At 34.4% G+C, this 17,651-nt stretch overlaps 1 protein-coding gene across 1 annotated transcript in view; it reads right to left on the bottom strand.

The window, feature by feature from the left end:
• Positions 1-256: 256 nt before the first annotated feature.
• Positions 257-17,651, bottom strand: part of VEGFC (vascular endothelial growth factor C) — a 71,308-nt gene continuing 53,913 nt past the window's right edge. The window contains 4 exon segments of the mRNA XM_034064823.1: positions 257-728; positions 5,137-5,467; positions 5,750-5,859; positions 9,736-9,887. Coding sequence (XP_033920714.1) covers positions 614-728; positions 5,137-5,467; positions 5,750-5,859; positions 9,736-9,887 — 708 coding nt within the window. The 3' untranslated portion in view covers positions 257-613.

Here is a 17,651-nt window from a genome sequence, read left to right as displayed (position 1 = left end):
TCTAGAGACAGAAATATCACTGGGTCACGAAACACTAAGTATAACTTTGTCAAACATATGTAAAATGGGTATGAGAAAATGGCTGTAGTCTTCCTTTCATAAAAGTGCTTTCTTTTAAATGCCTTCCCCCCCCTTTAAGAACCCTGACAGTAAAGCTGAATTGTTGTTCCTTTCTTTAGGCAGAAGATTAAATATTCTCACCATTATATAATACAATTTCCATTTTATTTTAAACATACTTTGCAAGATATAAAAATATTGATCACAGTGAGCTTTAACAATTGTTACTGCTATAAACAGAAATGCTGCACAATGGTTTTAGTGGAAATAAATTATATAGTCATTATCTCTTAAAAAAAAATCACAAGAAGAAGAACCTAGGCTGTTTGGTCATTGGCAGAAAATAAGTCCATATTGAGTTCTTTACAAAACATGAACCCCAGTTATTTTCTACATTTGCTCTCCACATCTTGAGAAAAGCGTAACGAGTCTGTCTCTGAAAGTCCCACAGGGTCTCTGGTGCACATTAAATTGCAAATATTAGCAAAGTTTCTGTTGTTCTTTTGTTCTAGTGGAAAAATGTACACCAAAATAGCAAGTAGTGCTCTCTTCACTAATTCATAAGTGGTCTTTTCCAGTATGTGGGTACACAGCGGCACACTTCTTCACTAAAATAAAATCCAGCATCACAGCGTTTCGTTCGGACTGTACATGGTGGTCTGTAACAGCTAAAGACATTAACAAAAAAAAAGTGGGCATTAATATAACATGATCATTTATATCAGCCTGGAGTAGAAATCTGTGTGCATGTAGACTGCAATTGATCAATGGGAGATTTAATTCCTATAAATACTTTTAACTTCTGTTTATGTTTTTGCAACTACTTTTAATTGGACTATTCAGAAAATCAGCGTAAGAATACTGATTGCTATTGAAGAGAAATGCAATGGATACTCATGTGTATTTTTAATATATTGCCAGATTCTAGTCATGTTCTAGTCTTGAGTGGTTTAATTAATTTAATTTTGAAAATGCAGAAATAATTTTCTGTACTTAAAGTAGCTTGTTATGACCTATTGCATGCTGCCAGTTTGAGGTGGCAATCCAGAATCACGTAACTACATCTACCATCTTCTTACCCAGGACTGTTTCTTACCGTATTCACTAATGCAATAGCCTGAGAGAGCTTTGTCTACATATGTTATGCTGTGATTTGAGTCTTGAAAATGAGAACTTCAAGTTTCAAACTCCTATAGCTATTAAGTCTATTGAAAATATATCCACACTTCATACTGCATCTATGCGCACACTGAAGTAAGATCAGAGTCTAAGTTTTTATGATAAATCTTAAAGGTAAGAATAGAAATAGTCACTATTTGATTAAAATAAGTTTAACAGAAATAGAGTGTTAAACCACAAGTTACATCTACCTAAAAAGCAGCATTTTTCTTTGCAGATTCCTTGATGGAAAAATAGAACTCACACAAAGAAAATATCTGTGGCTGTCCCTGAACTCTTCCTTTTCCTAGTTTATTTTTCTATTAAAACAAGAACTTGACCTAGAATAACCTTAAAATAACAATGCCTAAATACTTTCTGGTGCATAATGGAGACAAAGTACAAGTCTGGTGTGTTTTTTCAGATGCTGGCAATGAATCAAAAGACAAAAGTATATGTTTTGAATTTCAACACAGTTATACTTAAAACTTGTACTTAAATAATGTGTGCCTGTTTGTGGAACCCTGATATTATGATCTATTACTATAATTTATACTTACTTCAGTTCAAAGCACTACAGTATTACTATGTTAAGGCAATATCACTATCCTTTTAGGTAATCCTGGTTTCAGGCTTGTGGCTACTCCTATTATTGTTGCAGGTAAGTTAATATGTTGTGTGCTTGTTTTGGATACCAAGTTAATACTTTGCAATAATTTGTTTATGATATGAGGTCTGGATTACAGTTATGTTAATTCATGCCAGCTAGTTTCAACCAATAAAGCTGGCTATGAGAAAACAATAAAGAATGAGGAAAACTGCCAACATGACATTTATTAACTAGTCACATCTTGCTCAGTGTTTTCAGTGTCATTAATCATAGACTAGTTAAACAGTGTGGTCTCTGTAACTAAGGGAGTAACATTTTGTGCCACAATACAGATATCTGAGATCAGTGTAACAGCTCATTGGAATCTGTTACAGCCCCACTGATCTTTTGGCCAATGAAGTTGGAAACAGTGGTAAAAAGCAACAGAATGTTTGCAAAAGTATCTAATACTCTGAGCAAATGGGCAGCCAGCAGTAGGTCCGTTCTGGGCTAAAGGTACTACACAGAGATGGAATAGATGAAACTCACTTGCCTTTTTGCCTGCCTCTACCATGAAAGTTAGACTATTTCATGTACTGAATGACCATAAAATTAAATAAGAAAAAAAAAAAAGGAAAAGTCAAATTCTTCGATCCACCTGACACATTGAACAAAATGAAAAGCAGTCACGTAATCATTAAATATTAGGAGTTCACTCTGTTTGGAATATGACTGCTGGTGAACTGTGAACTTGAACTTGAGAGTGCTACAAAGCATCTCTCCCATGTGAGTTTGTGTCTGACAGCAGTCAAGGTCAGGTTACTGCACTCTTATCCTTATTTGGGACATCCGAACAGAGCAAGAAAGCTCCTCTCCTGTAAAACGCTTTGCAGCTGAGGTGCCTAGTTATCTGGCCCTGCCAAAACTGACCAAAATAATTTTTTGAGGTGATAGCACAGGGTGAATAGCAGCAGTCATTGTAACTACATAAATGTGGTTTCCTTAGGAAACTCTGCTGAACAATAGGCCAGGTCTTTCAAAAGATTTGGGCTCAATGTTGTTTACAGAGTGCTTTCATGTGAAAGATGTCTGTTTTGATGAGGATAATCTGAGCATGCTGGAACTAAGATAGGTAGATGCTCAGTCAATAGGTATAGTGCTGGGTGAGTCAGCAGCAACTTTGTGACCAGTATTCGGGATTTTTGCTACCAAATGCCTCAGTTTATCAGTTTGGTCAGTTTAACAACTCCACAGATGAAACTGAAGTAGAAATGCTACTTTTAGGGGTAATGACAATATGATCATATTAAAAGCCAGTATGCTTTATGGTGGGGATTTTTGTTTGTGGTTTTTTGTTGTGTTTTTTTTTTTTTTGGTGTGGGGGGGAGGAGAGGTGGATGTTGTGTTGGGGTTTTTCTTCCTATCCTGTGTTTTGTGAATGACTGTATTCCTTTCCTCTATAGCAGGGTATAACATTAGAGGGACAGACATTTTAGGTACAGCGTATAAAAATGTTGATACTTCAAAACCAGGACCTACAAGAACTACACTTCATGGTGAGCTGTCTGGGACATGGCCACAGGAATCTGCTCACGTCTAGGTCTTGGGCATCTTGCACAAAGTTACAGAGTGTGCCCCCATTTACATGGTCTCTTAACAGCAAGAGATCTTTCTTACAAAGGCAAACAGAATGCTGCTGGGGCTTTATTCCTTTTAGAGAAAGCTTGTGGGGGACAGAGCGAGAATGTGATAATCCTGTGCCAAGAAGGAGTAAAGACTGCATCCTCTGTTTCCCTTGGCAGTACCAACATCTACAGGGCTATTGGTTGTGGAGCTATAGAGTAATATCATGTACAGATATTTCTTTCTCCACACTAAGATGAAATGCATGGAAAAGAGAAACAGCTAAAGGTGTTTGATATCACATTGTCCTTGGAAGTAAGAAAGAAATTGAAATTCCTTATCATGTTCAAGTACATCATCACAGAGAAAAGCTGGGCTCAGTTCCCTCCTTCAAATAGTAAGACTTTAAATCAGGACAGGTGGTGTAAGATATTTATTAAGGTGTTTCTTAGCTTTTTTAAATGCCTGACTTTTTCTCATGTGAATGTTCTCTTAAAATATGTGTAGCACTTATGGAACTGCACACTAGAGTAGTGCTATAAAGCTATGCAACATCCAAAGCTCTTGTGATCAGGTAGTTTTCCTCTATAAACAGAAAACCGAAATAAAAACTGAATGATAGAGAAGAAATTTCTTATGTTTCTAAGAACTATTCTATTCCACTCAAAAGGCCAAGCATAACAGAACAGGTAATAACAGTTATTACTAATATATTTCCTATTTCCCCAGATGTCATTCCTAATATTAGACATTTTTTCCTTATTCAGGATGAACTCATCTGTATATATATGACTATATATATATAACTATTATTGTTATATATTTATGCCATCTAATTACATATCATATTAAAAATACATAAGGTTTATTATTGATAAACAACAAATTACCACAGACATTTAGATGTCCAAATTTGCTATTTTCCATTTCCAGTGCTTGAACATTTCTGAAATTATTTGCCATTAATTTAAATATATTTAATGATTCTCATATATTAAAAAATAAGTGATCTTTCTGCTCCAAATTGCATTCTAACAAATTCACTTTATAGGAAAATTTTCCTCAAAAAATATACAAAGTATAAATAATGAAACCTAAAAACCTCAGAACCTAAAGACATTCACTTTTTTATATACAGACTGTTACTGCTATGGGTGTGCACTGGTGACATATAGAGAGTTTTCTTCCTGACCAAATCTCATTTTAAATGATGAATCCGGGCAGTCTGTTTTATAGTTATGTATATCTGTAAGACTGTTTATGCACTCTTAAATCTTTAGGATTAGTTTAATGAAATGAAGGATATGCAAAAAAATTAGGAAGTGAAAATTAAGTAATCACTTGAATCCTAATTAGGAATATTCGATGCATTTGACTTGCAATATTCAATTCTTGATACAAACAGGGTGTGATTTTAAGTAGCATAAAAAAGCAGGGAGCTTGAACTCACAGCTCATTTTCATCAAAAGAGAAAACTAAATCACATGAAGTAGTAAGTTTACAAGAAACTAAATGTGCTTTAAAATACTTATTCTACCTAGTAGTTTCCTCTTAAAGATGATAAAAATCATATAAGATAAAACTGAACTGAAGAGAGGCTTACTGTTTACTTCAGACTAAAAATCAGTTCAACAAGATGGCTAATCACACAAACCAAATTTTTATACCTTAAACACAATGAAAGGGCTGAAGACTTGAGTTTTTACCTGCATGTCTGGTGATGGAACCTTTTTCCTTTTAAGAAGCATTTATTGGGAGATTCTATACATTCACAAATGCATTTTGCAGGATTTAGTGGCTGATGTTTAGGGCAGGTCTTTTTACATACACACTGACATTTATCTTCATCAAATTCCTTGTTGGGCCCACAGGAAGTGGGGAGAAGTTTGTTTTTGCATATGCACTGACATGACGATCTGTCTAATTCTTTGTGAGGTCCACAGCTTGAGGGTCGCACACCTCCTTTGCAGACACATTGACAGGTTTCCTCATCCAGCTCTTTGTTTGGTCCACAAATATGGAATGCTTCAGATGGGTCTAGAAATACAGCAGAGAAGTTACAGAATTGTCATAATTTTGTGTTTACCCATTCACCTATTATAAATGAAGAAATGACAGCAAATCTGTAACTTTTAAGGTGTTTTAACCTTGAAACCTAAGGTGTTTTAACCATGACCAGGTATATGTCAAAAGACAGGCAACTATGAGTAATTGTATTGACAAAGAAAAAGATTCAACTATTACTTTTAATATTTTTTAATTTGTTTAAGTAAATCAAAACATGGAAATACATTTAAACACTGAAGCAAAACTGCTTACCAGAATCTCCAAGATGGAAAGAGAAACCAAAATCATGCTGTGCCAAACATCTGCAAACTTCATTATTCCAAATATGATTTTTTGGACAGGTCTTGTTTGCCACATGACACCTGTGGAATTAAATGTACTTTTGCTTTACTACCATAAGAACTTCAGAATAAAAAAATGAAACCCAAACAATTTTAGGTGTTGACTGCTTTTGCTTCCCTCCATTAGAAAGACCTTTCTAGGAGCTTCAGCTCATTCATAATCTTATCTTTAGCTCCTCTCAAATCTGTTACGAATTAATGTTTTCTCCATGGCAGGAATCTTCAACCATTTGTTGAAGATACCTTCTCACATTTCAAGTTTTAGCTCTAAATTCTAGAAGCTGATATCTGTACTTTCCAAATACAGTTTGGAAACAGTAATGTAAGTCTTATATAGAAAATAAAGTAGTATAAAAAAATATTTGCATACCAATTTCTGTACAGGTGGAAACAGGCATAATTTTCTATGTTTTTTTTTGAAGTATAAAAACATTTTCACACATACAGATGCCAAAAGAAAACTGGTAACAGTTTCTGAATGAATGCTGTTGACTAAACTGATTTCTAAATCCTGGACAGCTTTCATGAATCTAAAGATTTGGACTCCAGCAGTGATGCCTCTTCATATTTAACAGTCAGTGCTCTTTACCTGCTAAAGTTTTGAGTCCAACACAATGGTATCACAGAAAGCATCAAATCCTAACAGCAGCTGGTGCCTTTTTAAAGGATGAGTGAATTTAGCTGGTAGGTATACAACAGATAGGATATTTATGAGTATTATCTTATCTTCCTTTGCTTGCAATTTCTTTATCACCACAGGTCACATTATAACTTTTAACAAGTCAAACCTAACATCATGCATCCAGGCTGTGTTATTTATTCATTGTTTCTGTAGTATTCCAATAGTTTGCATCTGTTAAGGCAGCACATACGTTACACATTTGAAGCACTTTTCATTCCCCTGAGCACCACTACTCAAGCATTCAAAAATGTAGGTGCTGGGACATTCTTCCATACTCATCATTCAAATATAACCACTCCCATTCACCACATTAAACTACTCTGCTTGTAAAGACTGCTGTATTTTAACATCACCCTGCATCACCTCATGTTTTATCAAGCTGGTGTTTCCTGATTTAATTCCTCTAATGATCTCACTCTTGCTCCCTCACTTGGCACATGTCCTACCTCCTGATTCTGCTTGGAAAACAAGGATAATTTACAGACACATTATTGCATTCTCTTTTAGAAAATAACAAATCATTCACACCTGGAGCAGCCTTGCTCTAGCTGGAAGTACAAAAAAACCCCAAACCACCAAGAACACATGAACCCATGAGAACACAATATTGATACAAACCCTAAGTTACCAAAACTTGAAGAGAATGATATGTATTCCAGCATCAGGGTTGGAGACATACAGCAAAAGAAAGTGCAAATGTTTGTTCACAAATTCTACTCCGGCTGCTAGTACAGAAAATGACTGGGGGATATGGCTGAAATGTTAAAATTACTTACTGCAACATTTCAGAAAGTTCAGGAAGGCTAAAAAAAAATCAGAAAAAATACTAGAGGCAAAACCACTTTACAGATAATTTCACTACCTCTTCCCAAATTGTTGTCAACTCAACTAAAGCAGGCTAACTTGTTACTTGTCAGTGTCAGCACAGATAATGTGTAAGAGCAGGAAACATACGTGTACAGTATACATGCAAACCACATCTAAAATATGCTTATTAGCTCTGTGAGCACCTACCTACAATCAATAGTGAAAAAAAATGTCATCATAGAGACTTGATCTGAATTATGTATATTAAAGGCTTCTCTGCTCCCCCTGCCAAAATTGCTAAACTTCTAAAATAGTGACAATTTTCTCAGTTTCACATCTTGAGACATTGTATATGAACAGAGAAGTGTACAATTTAAGACACCATTAATCCAGGAGGTATTCTGAAACACCGGTCAACATGAACTGACATGCCTCAGCTTTGCGAGCATGTAGAAGTAGCTACTACTTTTTAGAAAGAAAAGGAAGAAAAAAGTGGGAGAACAGGCAAAGACTTAGACATTAATTCTCAGGATAAAGTTGTGCAGAAAATATATTTTATACAAAAAAAAGATTGACTATTTTCTATCTTACATGTCATGTCACTCTTCTTTCTAACATGTGCCTGTGCATTGTGGCATAATCCAGCCTTGAATTCTTATTAGATCCCCAGTGTTACAATGCTAAAAGCAGAGATCATACTCTTAGGCTTTTCTTCTCAGTAATACATAAGGAAGTCATTAATATATTTTGTTAAAAAGAGCATGTACATAAATACATGCACACATGCAGATCTGCCACTGTGACAAGAAAGTACATATCCAAGAATAGGCTTTACAACAGTTTCATCAGCATTCAAACCTATAAATAAAAATCTTAAGGAAAAATAAGAAGCTGGAAAGAAATTGAGAACTTTAGTACAAATTAAAAAAAACACAGTGAGGATTCTGAAAAGCATCCAAGCACCCACCAAGAACATGCAAGTATCTTTCCTATCTAGAATCTAGAAGCATGTAGTTTGGGGTTTTGGTGGATTGTTTTTTTGGGGTTTTTTTTTCTATTTTATTGTGGAGAGATATAGATTTTAAACTTAAAGACAGTACTTAACAGTAGAGAAGGCCTATATATAATCCAATCTAGTACTACTATGTCTTATCTTTGTTGGAGCATAATTCCTTACTTACAGGACAGTCGATTGTGAGTGCTGGTCAAAGTATTTTGTCTGTACTCTTACTTCCCTCTAACTACAAATAGCTGTTTCCCATCTAGAATAAACTCTTGTACTGGTAATTACAACTTCTCTTAACCTGGAAACACTTAGAAGCTGCCAGCAGTCAGCATAATTTAAATTTATTATTGACTCTTGAGTTGTTCTTTTTGTTTCTTTGTTTGTTTTTTAAATAATGTGTTAATTGTGCAATAATTAAACTATTACTAGATTTATTTTCAATTCTAATTTACTGTTTATGATCCATGTTTTGATGAAAAAATTCAGTAATTTGAATCCAAACAGAATATAATCTGTTTAGCTGCAACATGTCAGAAAACATCCACATTTTAACTGAATGAAAACAGGGAAAACAAGGTAGCTCACATCTGTGGGCATTCTGCACTATTCATTCACATTATTAAAAATGTCTGCATTTAATTCCAGTTCAGCTTCTAGTCATTGATTCTTCCATAAAGCAGCTATTTTACATTTTTTTCCTCATAAGTATTTATGCATCGTAAAATCATTACTCAGTCCTCTAAAACGAAGGGAAGGAGCTCTTCAAGCATTTCAATAACACCTGTTTCAGTGCCAGATTTCTTTTTAAATTCAAAATTGCAAAAAAAAAAAAAACTATGTTAATTATGTGAACTGTCAATTAACCCTTTGTTTTCTCTTCAGATTCTGTTCTCACCTCTGGCATATAAAGATGTCCAAAAAGACTTGTAGATAAAGATTCTGTAAAAATAGGCCTTTTTTTTTTTTTCTTTTAACAGCATTTGAAATAGGAAAATAGAGTTAAGAGAGAAATGTCTACTCCTCATTTGCAACAGGAAATATTTTTAGTTTTTCTTGATTACTTGTTTTTTTTAAAAGAAGTTGTTTTTATTGATGATTCCTTTAAGCTTCAATTGCACCTTAGCTCTTTCTATGAAAAAACTCCCACAAACATTATTTTTCATTTTTAAATCACTTAGCCCCAGTTTATCCACTGGGTAAAAAGGTAATGTTATTTCAGTACACTCTCTTCATGTAAAACAGTATTAGGTCCTTTGCAAAATGCATTCTGCTACTACTAATGTGTAATTCACTTAGTAACTAAGTTCATCTATCTTAATTGTGAAAGATTCCAGAAATATTTTATATCTAATTAGATAGGTTTGCTCATAATATGAAAAAAAAAGACAAGTCTCATACTTACTGAGTTTGTGTTTCTGGCAAGGAACGTCTTATGATGGAATGAACTTGTCTGTAAACGTCCAACTTCGACATGCATCGGCAGGATGTGTGATTGGCAAAGCTGACAGTTACAGGTTTGGGGCCATGAGAAAGAGGCACTGTGATCTCAAATAACTATAAAAGGGAAAGAAAAGAACTTTTTTTTTTATACAGCAGTAACAGTACAACTAAAAATAACATAAGGACATACAGAAAAAGCTATAAGGAATTTATTTTAGGGTTTTGTTATCTACCGTCATTCTGTGGCATATTCAATTATGCTGCTAAATAATCTTTATGTGCAAAATGAATACAGTAGCTATGGTATGACAATTAACACTTTTAGGGTTAAAGCCTATTACGTACCTGTTTGCCTACTATAACATTTAAGCTAAAAGAGGAAAATGTACTAAAAACTCATTTCTCTAGAGGAAATGTCTTAAAATTGGCAGTCTTTTCAAAAATCTAAAACTTAACATTTGGAAAGTGCAAGAATAACTTTAAAAGGGGGTAAGCTAAAACCTAATACAACAGTTGCACAATCACAAAAGCTTGTGTAAAACAGCAATATATTGGACTTAGATCAAAATATTTTTGGATGAACAAGTTCTAAACTGCAGCATACTGTACTTCTGACTTGCCAGTGTTTCTATAGATGTAAATTATATGGTTACCCTAACAGAATTTATATTGTACTTTTTTTTTTCCCCAAGATATTAAGAAATATCCACTACTAATAAAATAATCATGTATGTGAACAAATAAAATCCTAATTCTAGTGGTAAATGTAATTCAGCTGGTGGAAGAGGACAACTTCAACAATATCTTGTAGAAAAACCGAACATGTGATAACAGACAAACAATGAGACTCATTTCAGTATTGAATTTGGGACATCTACTTTATCAAGTTAAGAAGGTTTCATTGTATGACTCAGTCTCCTGAAAAGTTAGTTACAGCAAATAGCTTATGCCTTTTAGGTGTTTAGTCACTTCTCCATATATATATTTGAGAATATTTCTGCATCCTTTATAAACATGGCCATTAGATATTGTTCCAGTTTCTAGGGAGCTATCATGAGTTTTTCTCATTAGAGAGACTTCTAGCCAAAGCATAGTAACACTTGGATTCTTGCTCCAGCTGCAAAATAAGTAAGACTTCTTAAAATTTTGGTCTTGAATCATTAAAAAGATAAGAGCACAAGTCCATATCTATTGGTACCAATAAATGAATGCTTAATTATTACCAGACATACCTACAGGGTTTTCACTAAGTTCAATACAGACTTCAGGGGACTTTCTAATTGAGTTTTTATCACAATGCTTTTTGGCTTCAAACCTGATACTGGCTCCTTTACCCTTATGTATTATAAATATTCTTTTAAATTAATCACAAAATGCACTCATACTAAGATGCTTCATACAAAAAAGAGCAATAATCATAACACAAAACTATCATTTTTATACTGATGTTATATGCAAATAGCTTTATGTACTTACTAATTTATTTGAAAATTATCCACCTATTTGAAGGCCATCATGGATTTTATTACAATGCACAAACTAACTAAGAAATTGTAGAGGAGGATGGTGGTGGTGTAGATAAAGAAAGAAAGGATCATGTTTGTGTAGTATAGTACCATAGTATATATTTGTGTAGTCTAGAAATTGTAGAGGAGGATGGTGGTGGTGTAGATAAAGACAGAAAAGACCATGTTTGTATAGTATAGGATCATAGCATATATTAGAGAAAATATATGCTGCTTTCCTTGGGTATCTTTAATCAGATGACGAAACTTACCTACATATACAAGGTTTGTATGTTGTTTAAACAAGTTGTGCTTTCAGGACAGTACAACTGTTGAGACCTCTGAAAATCTAGACAGCTAAGAATCTATAGGTGCAACAGCCTTTACTATATTAAATATTTCATAAGAAAACATGCCCTTAAAAGACATGTATGAATCACAGGACAGAAGACAGAATATGGGCTTAATTAGAATATTACACATGTAAAGTGAATCTTGTTTGCTCTCTTACGACAGTATGAACTTTCTTTTCAGAAGCTGAAGTAAAAAGCCACTACAGGGAGAACTGATAAAACTTAGAAAATGAATATAAGCATGATCCTTCAGGTTCCTGACAGCCTAACTGTACTCCTGCTTGGCTTCAGGAGCGCACTGAGAGAACTTTCTATAACACACATACAAACTGCGAGTATAAATGACAGTGACCATTAATTATTTTAATCTACATTTATCCTTCAATTTAAACTGCAACAGGTATCAGCTTAGAGAGCAATCTTATTAGCAGTTATTCCCATCAGCACTTTAATGGTGCAATGCAAAACAAGCCTAACTAAACAGTGCAAAGGTAGACTAGCTTCCTTGACCTCACTGAATTACCTTCAGTTTGTTCAACTAAATTCTCTTAATAATAATGTATTTTACATCACCCAATAGTAGCTACTGTTTATATAAAGTAAAAAAACTTAGCATTTACATTAGAGACTATAACATAATATAATTAGGTATTACATTTTTAGTCCTCGCTTTTGGAAAGTGCTGAAGTGATACATGAACTAGCATTTTGAAAAAAAAATATAAACCAGCTCTATTTTCATTACTAGAAATGACGGAAGCGAAATAATAGGATTGGAATTGTTTTGTCCTTCCTACACTTTTGTCTGCATATGCTATTAAGATACTATATTCTGATGCACACTGAAAAGGAGATACTTATTCTTCTCTTCTGATAATGAGAATATATCAAGAAGAGACTTCACAAGAATCTAATTCTTGAAAAGTAGTTTGTTACAGAAAATGTATTTAATACTCAGAATAATTCAGTTTAAATAATCTATGGCATTTTAAAATAAGATCCATTCTACAGAAAATCTGTATTATGCTCTCAACTGTGTTGTGCTCCCTAAATCCAATGAAGTTACTTAAGTGTAAGTGAATCAACTCTCAAAATGCATTAGCTGTGTTTGAATTATCACCTTAATAAACCATTTCAAGTTAGGCAAGATCAGACCTTGTGTAATGCTTTCTGTTTTTGCCAACATCTCTAATTTATTTCTTGCTCATCTTCCTCATCCAACAGAACAATAAGCTCAACACCGTTGTCACTAACGGGCATGTCTGGCAACACATAACAGCTAAACGTCAACATCTAGAAAGGATATTTCTATGAGAAGTACACCATAACATTTATGAAGGAAAGGCTGGTTCTTGACTCCCTTCTTTTCTGGCATCATGGCTGACTGTGGGTACCATTGTTTGTTGCCACACTGCCCTAATGGGTACCTCTTCTTGGACAGAAAATAGCTTATATTTTTGTCTGATCCCTCATTCAGTAAAGGATTTATTTTAACTGTATTCTTAGGGGGCTGAATCTTCTCTCTGAACTTCAAATGATAGTAAAAATCTGACTAATTCATACTACAGGCAATGGAGAAAAGACATTTCATTCAGGTCCTTTCTTCAGAGACCAATGCCTGAAGACAGACATTCAGGAATAAAGACTGCCAAGAACGAGCTCCAGCTGCCAAAAGAACATGAGATCTGACAGGAGTAGGGATTAGAGCAGTTTTTTCAAAGGGGAGAGCTTTCATTGCTTGCAGTTTTCAGAAAAATGTTAGTAGTTATACTACATTGTGAGTGTTGCCAGAGTTAGAAGCAAACACTCAAAAGCTAGAAGCAAAAAAACTAGACTCAACTTGCTTATGCAGTCCTGTACATTTGTGCTACCAACGCTTCGTTGCCATGAATCCAGTGGAAATCAAGTGCTGAAGAAATGTGTGAGAGAGTAACTAAAAGGTGTCATATATAACAAAAAACCAAACTCCATAACCCAAATAAACAAAACCACAAAATCATAGTGGAAGCTCAATCCTAACCTTTTCCATAGAAGCTAATATCATAAGCATTAAGTCAGTAACATGCTGTTAATATCAATGTGTAACACATACTAATGGAAGCTCTATGTAACTGAAGAACAGTTGAAAGCCATACACAGTTAATGCATTTCAAAAGAACCCAACACATACCATTCAGCTAGTCTAAGGCTGTTTTGTCACAGAAAGCCAGATTGAAGGTCATTTCTACAGTCTTTTCTACCATAGCTAACATTTCTCTTCAATGTACTCTGTTCAGCCCTCATCTCCTTAGGTCTTCACCCAATATGATTCTCCATGCTATTTAGCCCAACCCAATTTTCCCTTTCAGCCAGCACACAAAACTTGATTTTCCTTCCCTCTTTTTGGGTTCCTTAGCATAATTTTTAGCATTCTTTCACACACACATCTTGTCCCAGCTACTTCTGGATGAACCAGATTCCTTCCTTCTCCACAAGATAAAGGATAATGTATCAATGACAGGCTCTCTGTAGAAGATGGGATTTAGGTGCCTAGATCCGAAACTGCATCAAATTTTTGTTGAGCTCCAAGTTACAAAGTCTTCTAGTTAAAAATAAACCTGAGTCTCCCAACAATTCCATTTGCCTCCATAAGTCTTTCTTTTAACATTTAAAAGTAAACAGATTGTCTGTAAGATAACAAAACACAAATTCCTCATACAAAACCCTCAAGTACTATATTCTTTACCTAAAATGAGAAAAAATGAAAAAATTTTTAATATAAAAAAAAAAAATCACAATTTATGTTTTACCAATAAAGCCATATACACTTCTTTTTCACTCTGGTCTAAGGAAATGCAGAATCACAATTTTTCTGTGATTTTCAAAAAAAAAAAAACACATTAAGTTGCATCTGGCAGAGAAAATTTCACTCCCTCTTGTTAATGAATGGCAAAATTAGGATGAGAATGACAAGAGAGTTTATAATGGAATATGTTGGATAACCTCAGTATTAGATTACTTAAACTAGAATTGTTTATCATGGAACAAGATTATTTGAGACTATAAAATCATTTGGGTTGGAAGGAACTCTCAAAGCTCATCTAGTCCAACCACACCGCAATGAGCAGGGACATCTTCAACCAGATCAGGCTGCTCAGAACCACATCCAGATGGGTTCTGAATGCCTCCAGTGATGGCATATCCACCAATGCTCTGTTCAAGTATTCTGCCACCTTCATTGTAAAGAAATTTTTCCTCACATCCAGCTTGATTCTCCCCTCTGATATTGGTCATTGGTCAAGTGCTGAAGAAATGCGTGAGAGATAACTAAAAGGTAACATATATAACAAAAAAACCAAACTCCATAACCCAAATAAACAAAACCACAAAATCATAGTGGAAGCGCAATCCTAACCTTTTCCATAGAAGCTAGTATCATAAGCATAAGTCAGTAACATGCTGTTAATATCAATGTGTAACACATACTAATGGAAGCTCTATGTAACTGAAGAACAGTTGAAAGAAACAGTTGATACATCCCTGGTAAAGGAAATGGGATGTTCTTGGTGTTAATAACTGAGCTTCCTTATAAAAGTCCCCATCTTTATGTCATGAAAAAATGTCTTTCTTACAGTAAATGGCTTAAATATAAATTGTATGCTAAACCCATGACAGTCATTGGTACCTTATGGATTTAAAACCAAAATCAAACAAAAGTTTTGGTTACAGGACAATTTTTTAAAATTATTTGTTAAGGATATGTATTTTCTGTAGTTTGCACTGACTTTATATCTGCCTAGCCAAACCTGAAACATTCATTTTCAAATATGCAGGAAGGTAATTTTTCTTCATGCATCTGGATTACATAATCTGTAATAAAATGTATTTTAGCCTTAATCCTTAACCTTTGTTCCACTGCACCAGCCAAAATTAAAAGGCAGCTTATCCTACAGACACAAACATCAGCTTCTTGTACTTTCTGCCCCCCAGTACAGACAGGTATGTTATTAAAGAACTTTTCAGACTAATACAAAGGTAAGTGAACAAGCACACCACTTTTACAACTATGCATGCAACTACAAATAACTTTTTCCCTGGATTTTCATTCTTTTCCCATCTGGGTTTTTAAATTCTTGAAGATCAGTACATATCAGGTAAGAAGTGCAGCAAGAGGATACTAGGAGAAGGTGAGCCCTAATTGCTCTACCCAACCAGACTTGGTCTTTGGCACTCCACAACCTGCAATTACTGTGATGCTATGTGTACCAGGGTCCCCCTTTTTCCCAACTTTGTTATTTTTTCACCCATCCTATCAGGTGTCCAGGCCAGAGCTGCATGGTCCCACAGACCACCCCTGTAGTGGGCTCTTTTCTGTTCTCATACTTCCAGCGCTCTTCCTTTAGCCAGTTACAGAGTTGAGTGGAGAACAGCAACAAGAGTGGGACCATAGTCGGGACCACAACCTATAGCTCAGCATGATTCTAAGCTTAAAAAACAACCCAAGCTCCCAAAACACAAAAATAGCTAACAGCTTGACCAAAAGCACTATCAGAATTCCTTTTGGAAAAAATTCCCATATAACTCCTCCACACTGATCCTTATAAAGGCATGTATTTTTGATTCACTGCACTGATAGCTCCTTCTTTAGACTAGAAGGACTTAATGCCATACTTTCAAAGAAAAAAAACCCCACAATAAACCCCTGTTAATTTCTATATGAATTATTTATTTGCTTCAGTGGCTAATTTATTCAACACTATCATCAGATGTGCCAATATCCATTGTATCAGCACACATTAAATTATTATGATCTCTGACTTCTGAAATATAAAACAATCAAAACTGTTATTTCCATATCAGGATAAGGAAAGCTTGTAATTCCAGATACTTTTCAAATACAGGATTTATGAATTATTTTTTTCCCAGATTTACATTAACTACATTATATTCCTCTGATGGACTGTGGTTTATTTTGGCAAGTTTCCCTTAAATTGATTGACTCCAAATTTCCATCACTTGTGATCTTTGCACTTCCTAAAGTGTCAATAAAGCTGGCCAAACAATGAGTGTAACAGAGCACAATGTGTCTAGAGAAGTTATTAAGCTAAGGATGTAAGACTGCTCGATTTCAAAACTCTAAATATTTCTATGCTGGAAAGAATGAAAATGAGCTATTGAAAAATAGTAAATCATCATTATTTATTTTACCATCTAACTTTCTTGACAAAACAGTATTTCAAGGCTTATGTGTAAACTGTTCAAGGCAACAGCTAACCTATCTGATAAAATACATTTCATATCTGATTAATATGCTTAATTAGTATACTCACTTTATCTTTTTATATTTGAATCATTTTTCAAAATATTTTTTTCCGCAAATCTTTTAACAAAAAGCATTTGGAAATTATACTGATGTATCTCCCACTATTAATAGTACCTACTATATCAATCATTACAATCCTAAATCTCACATAGAAAAATGCATGGCATAAATGGTAAAGTTCAAACCAACTGAATATTCTTGTGACATGCATCTCCAAATCATGTAAAGGAACTCCACGTACGTATCAAATATGGAAAACCATTTCAAGCTGTTAACTTTTTGCTGTGAGAAAAACTCCTCTAAATCTATTTTCAAATTACTTTGAAACATGCTTTCCCTTGAGGAACTATTACTGTAAACATGAAAAAGGAAGATTTAGGACCTTTACATCATATGATCTGAAAGAAGTCAAAAAACTGTCCATCCTGCCAGCCAAGAGGAAGAATGGAATGAGACAGCTCTCTGCCATCTGCTTACTGCTTTAATGTATAAGCAAGTATCTATATATGTGGCATAAAAAAGTGCAACTGGATAGGATGTTGCTCCACCAGGTAGTTCCTATCTTTGTAACTGCAGTTGATTTGCTCATGTCATGGAAATGAAGAATAACTGAATAATAAATTAAGAGGAAAAACCAACACAACCACACCACAAAACCAAAATCCAAAAAACCACTTTCCCATCAGACCTTTACTAGACAAGCCACCACTTACACAGTT

The sequence above is a fragment of the Melopsittacus undulatus genome, chromosome 7, assembly GCF_012275295.1.
Source record: "Melopsittacus undulatus isolate bMelUnd1 chromosome 7, bMelUnd1.mat.Z, whole genome shotgun sequence".
Classification (NCBI taxonomy): Eukaryota; Metazoa; Chordata; class Aves; order Psittaciformes; family Psittaculidae; genus Melopsittacus; species Melopsittacus undulatus.
This window is presented reverse-complemented; position numbering and strand designations above follow the sequence as displayed.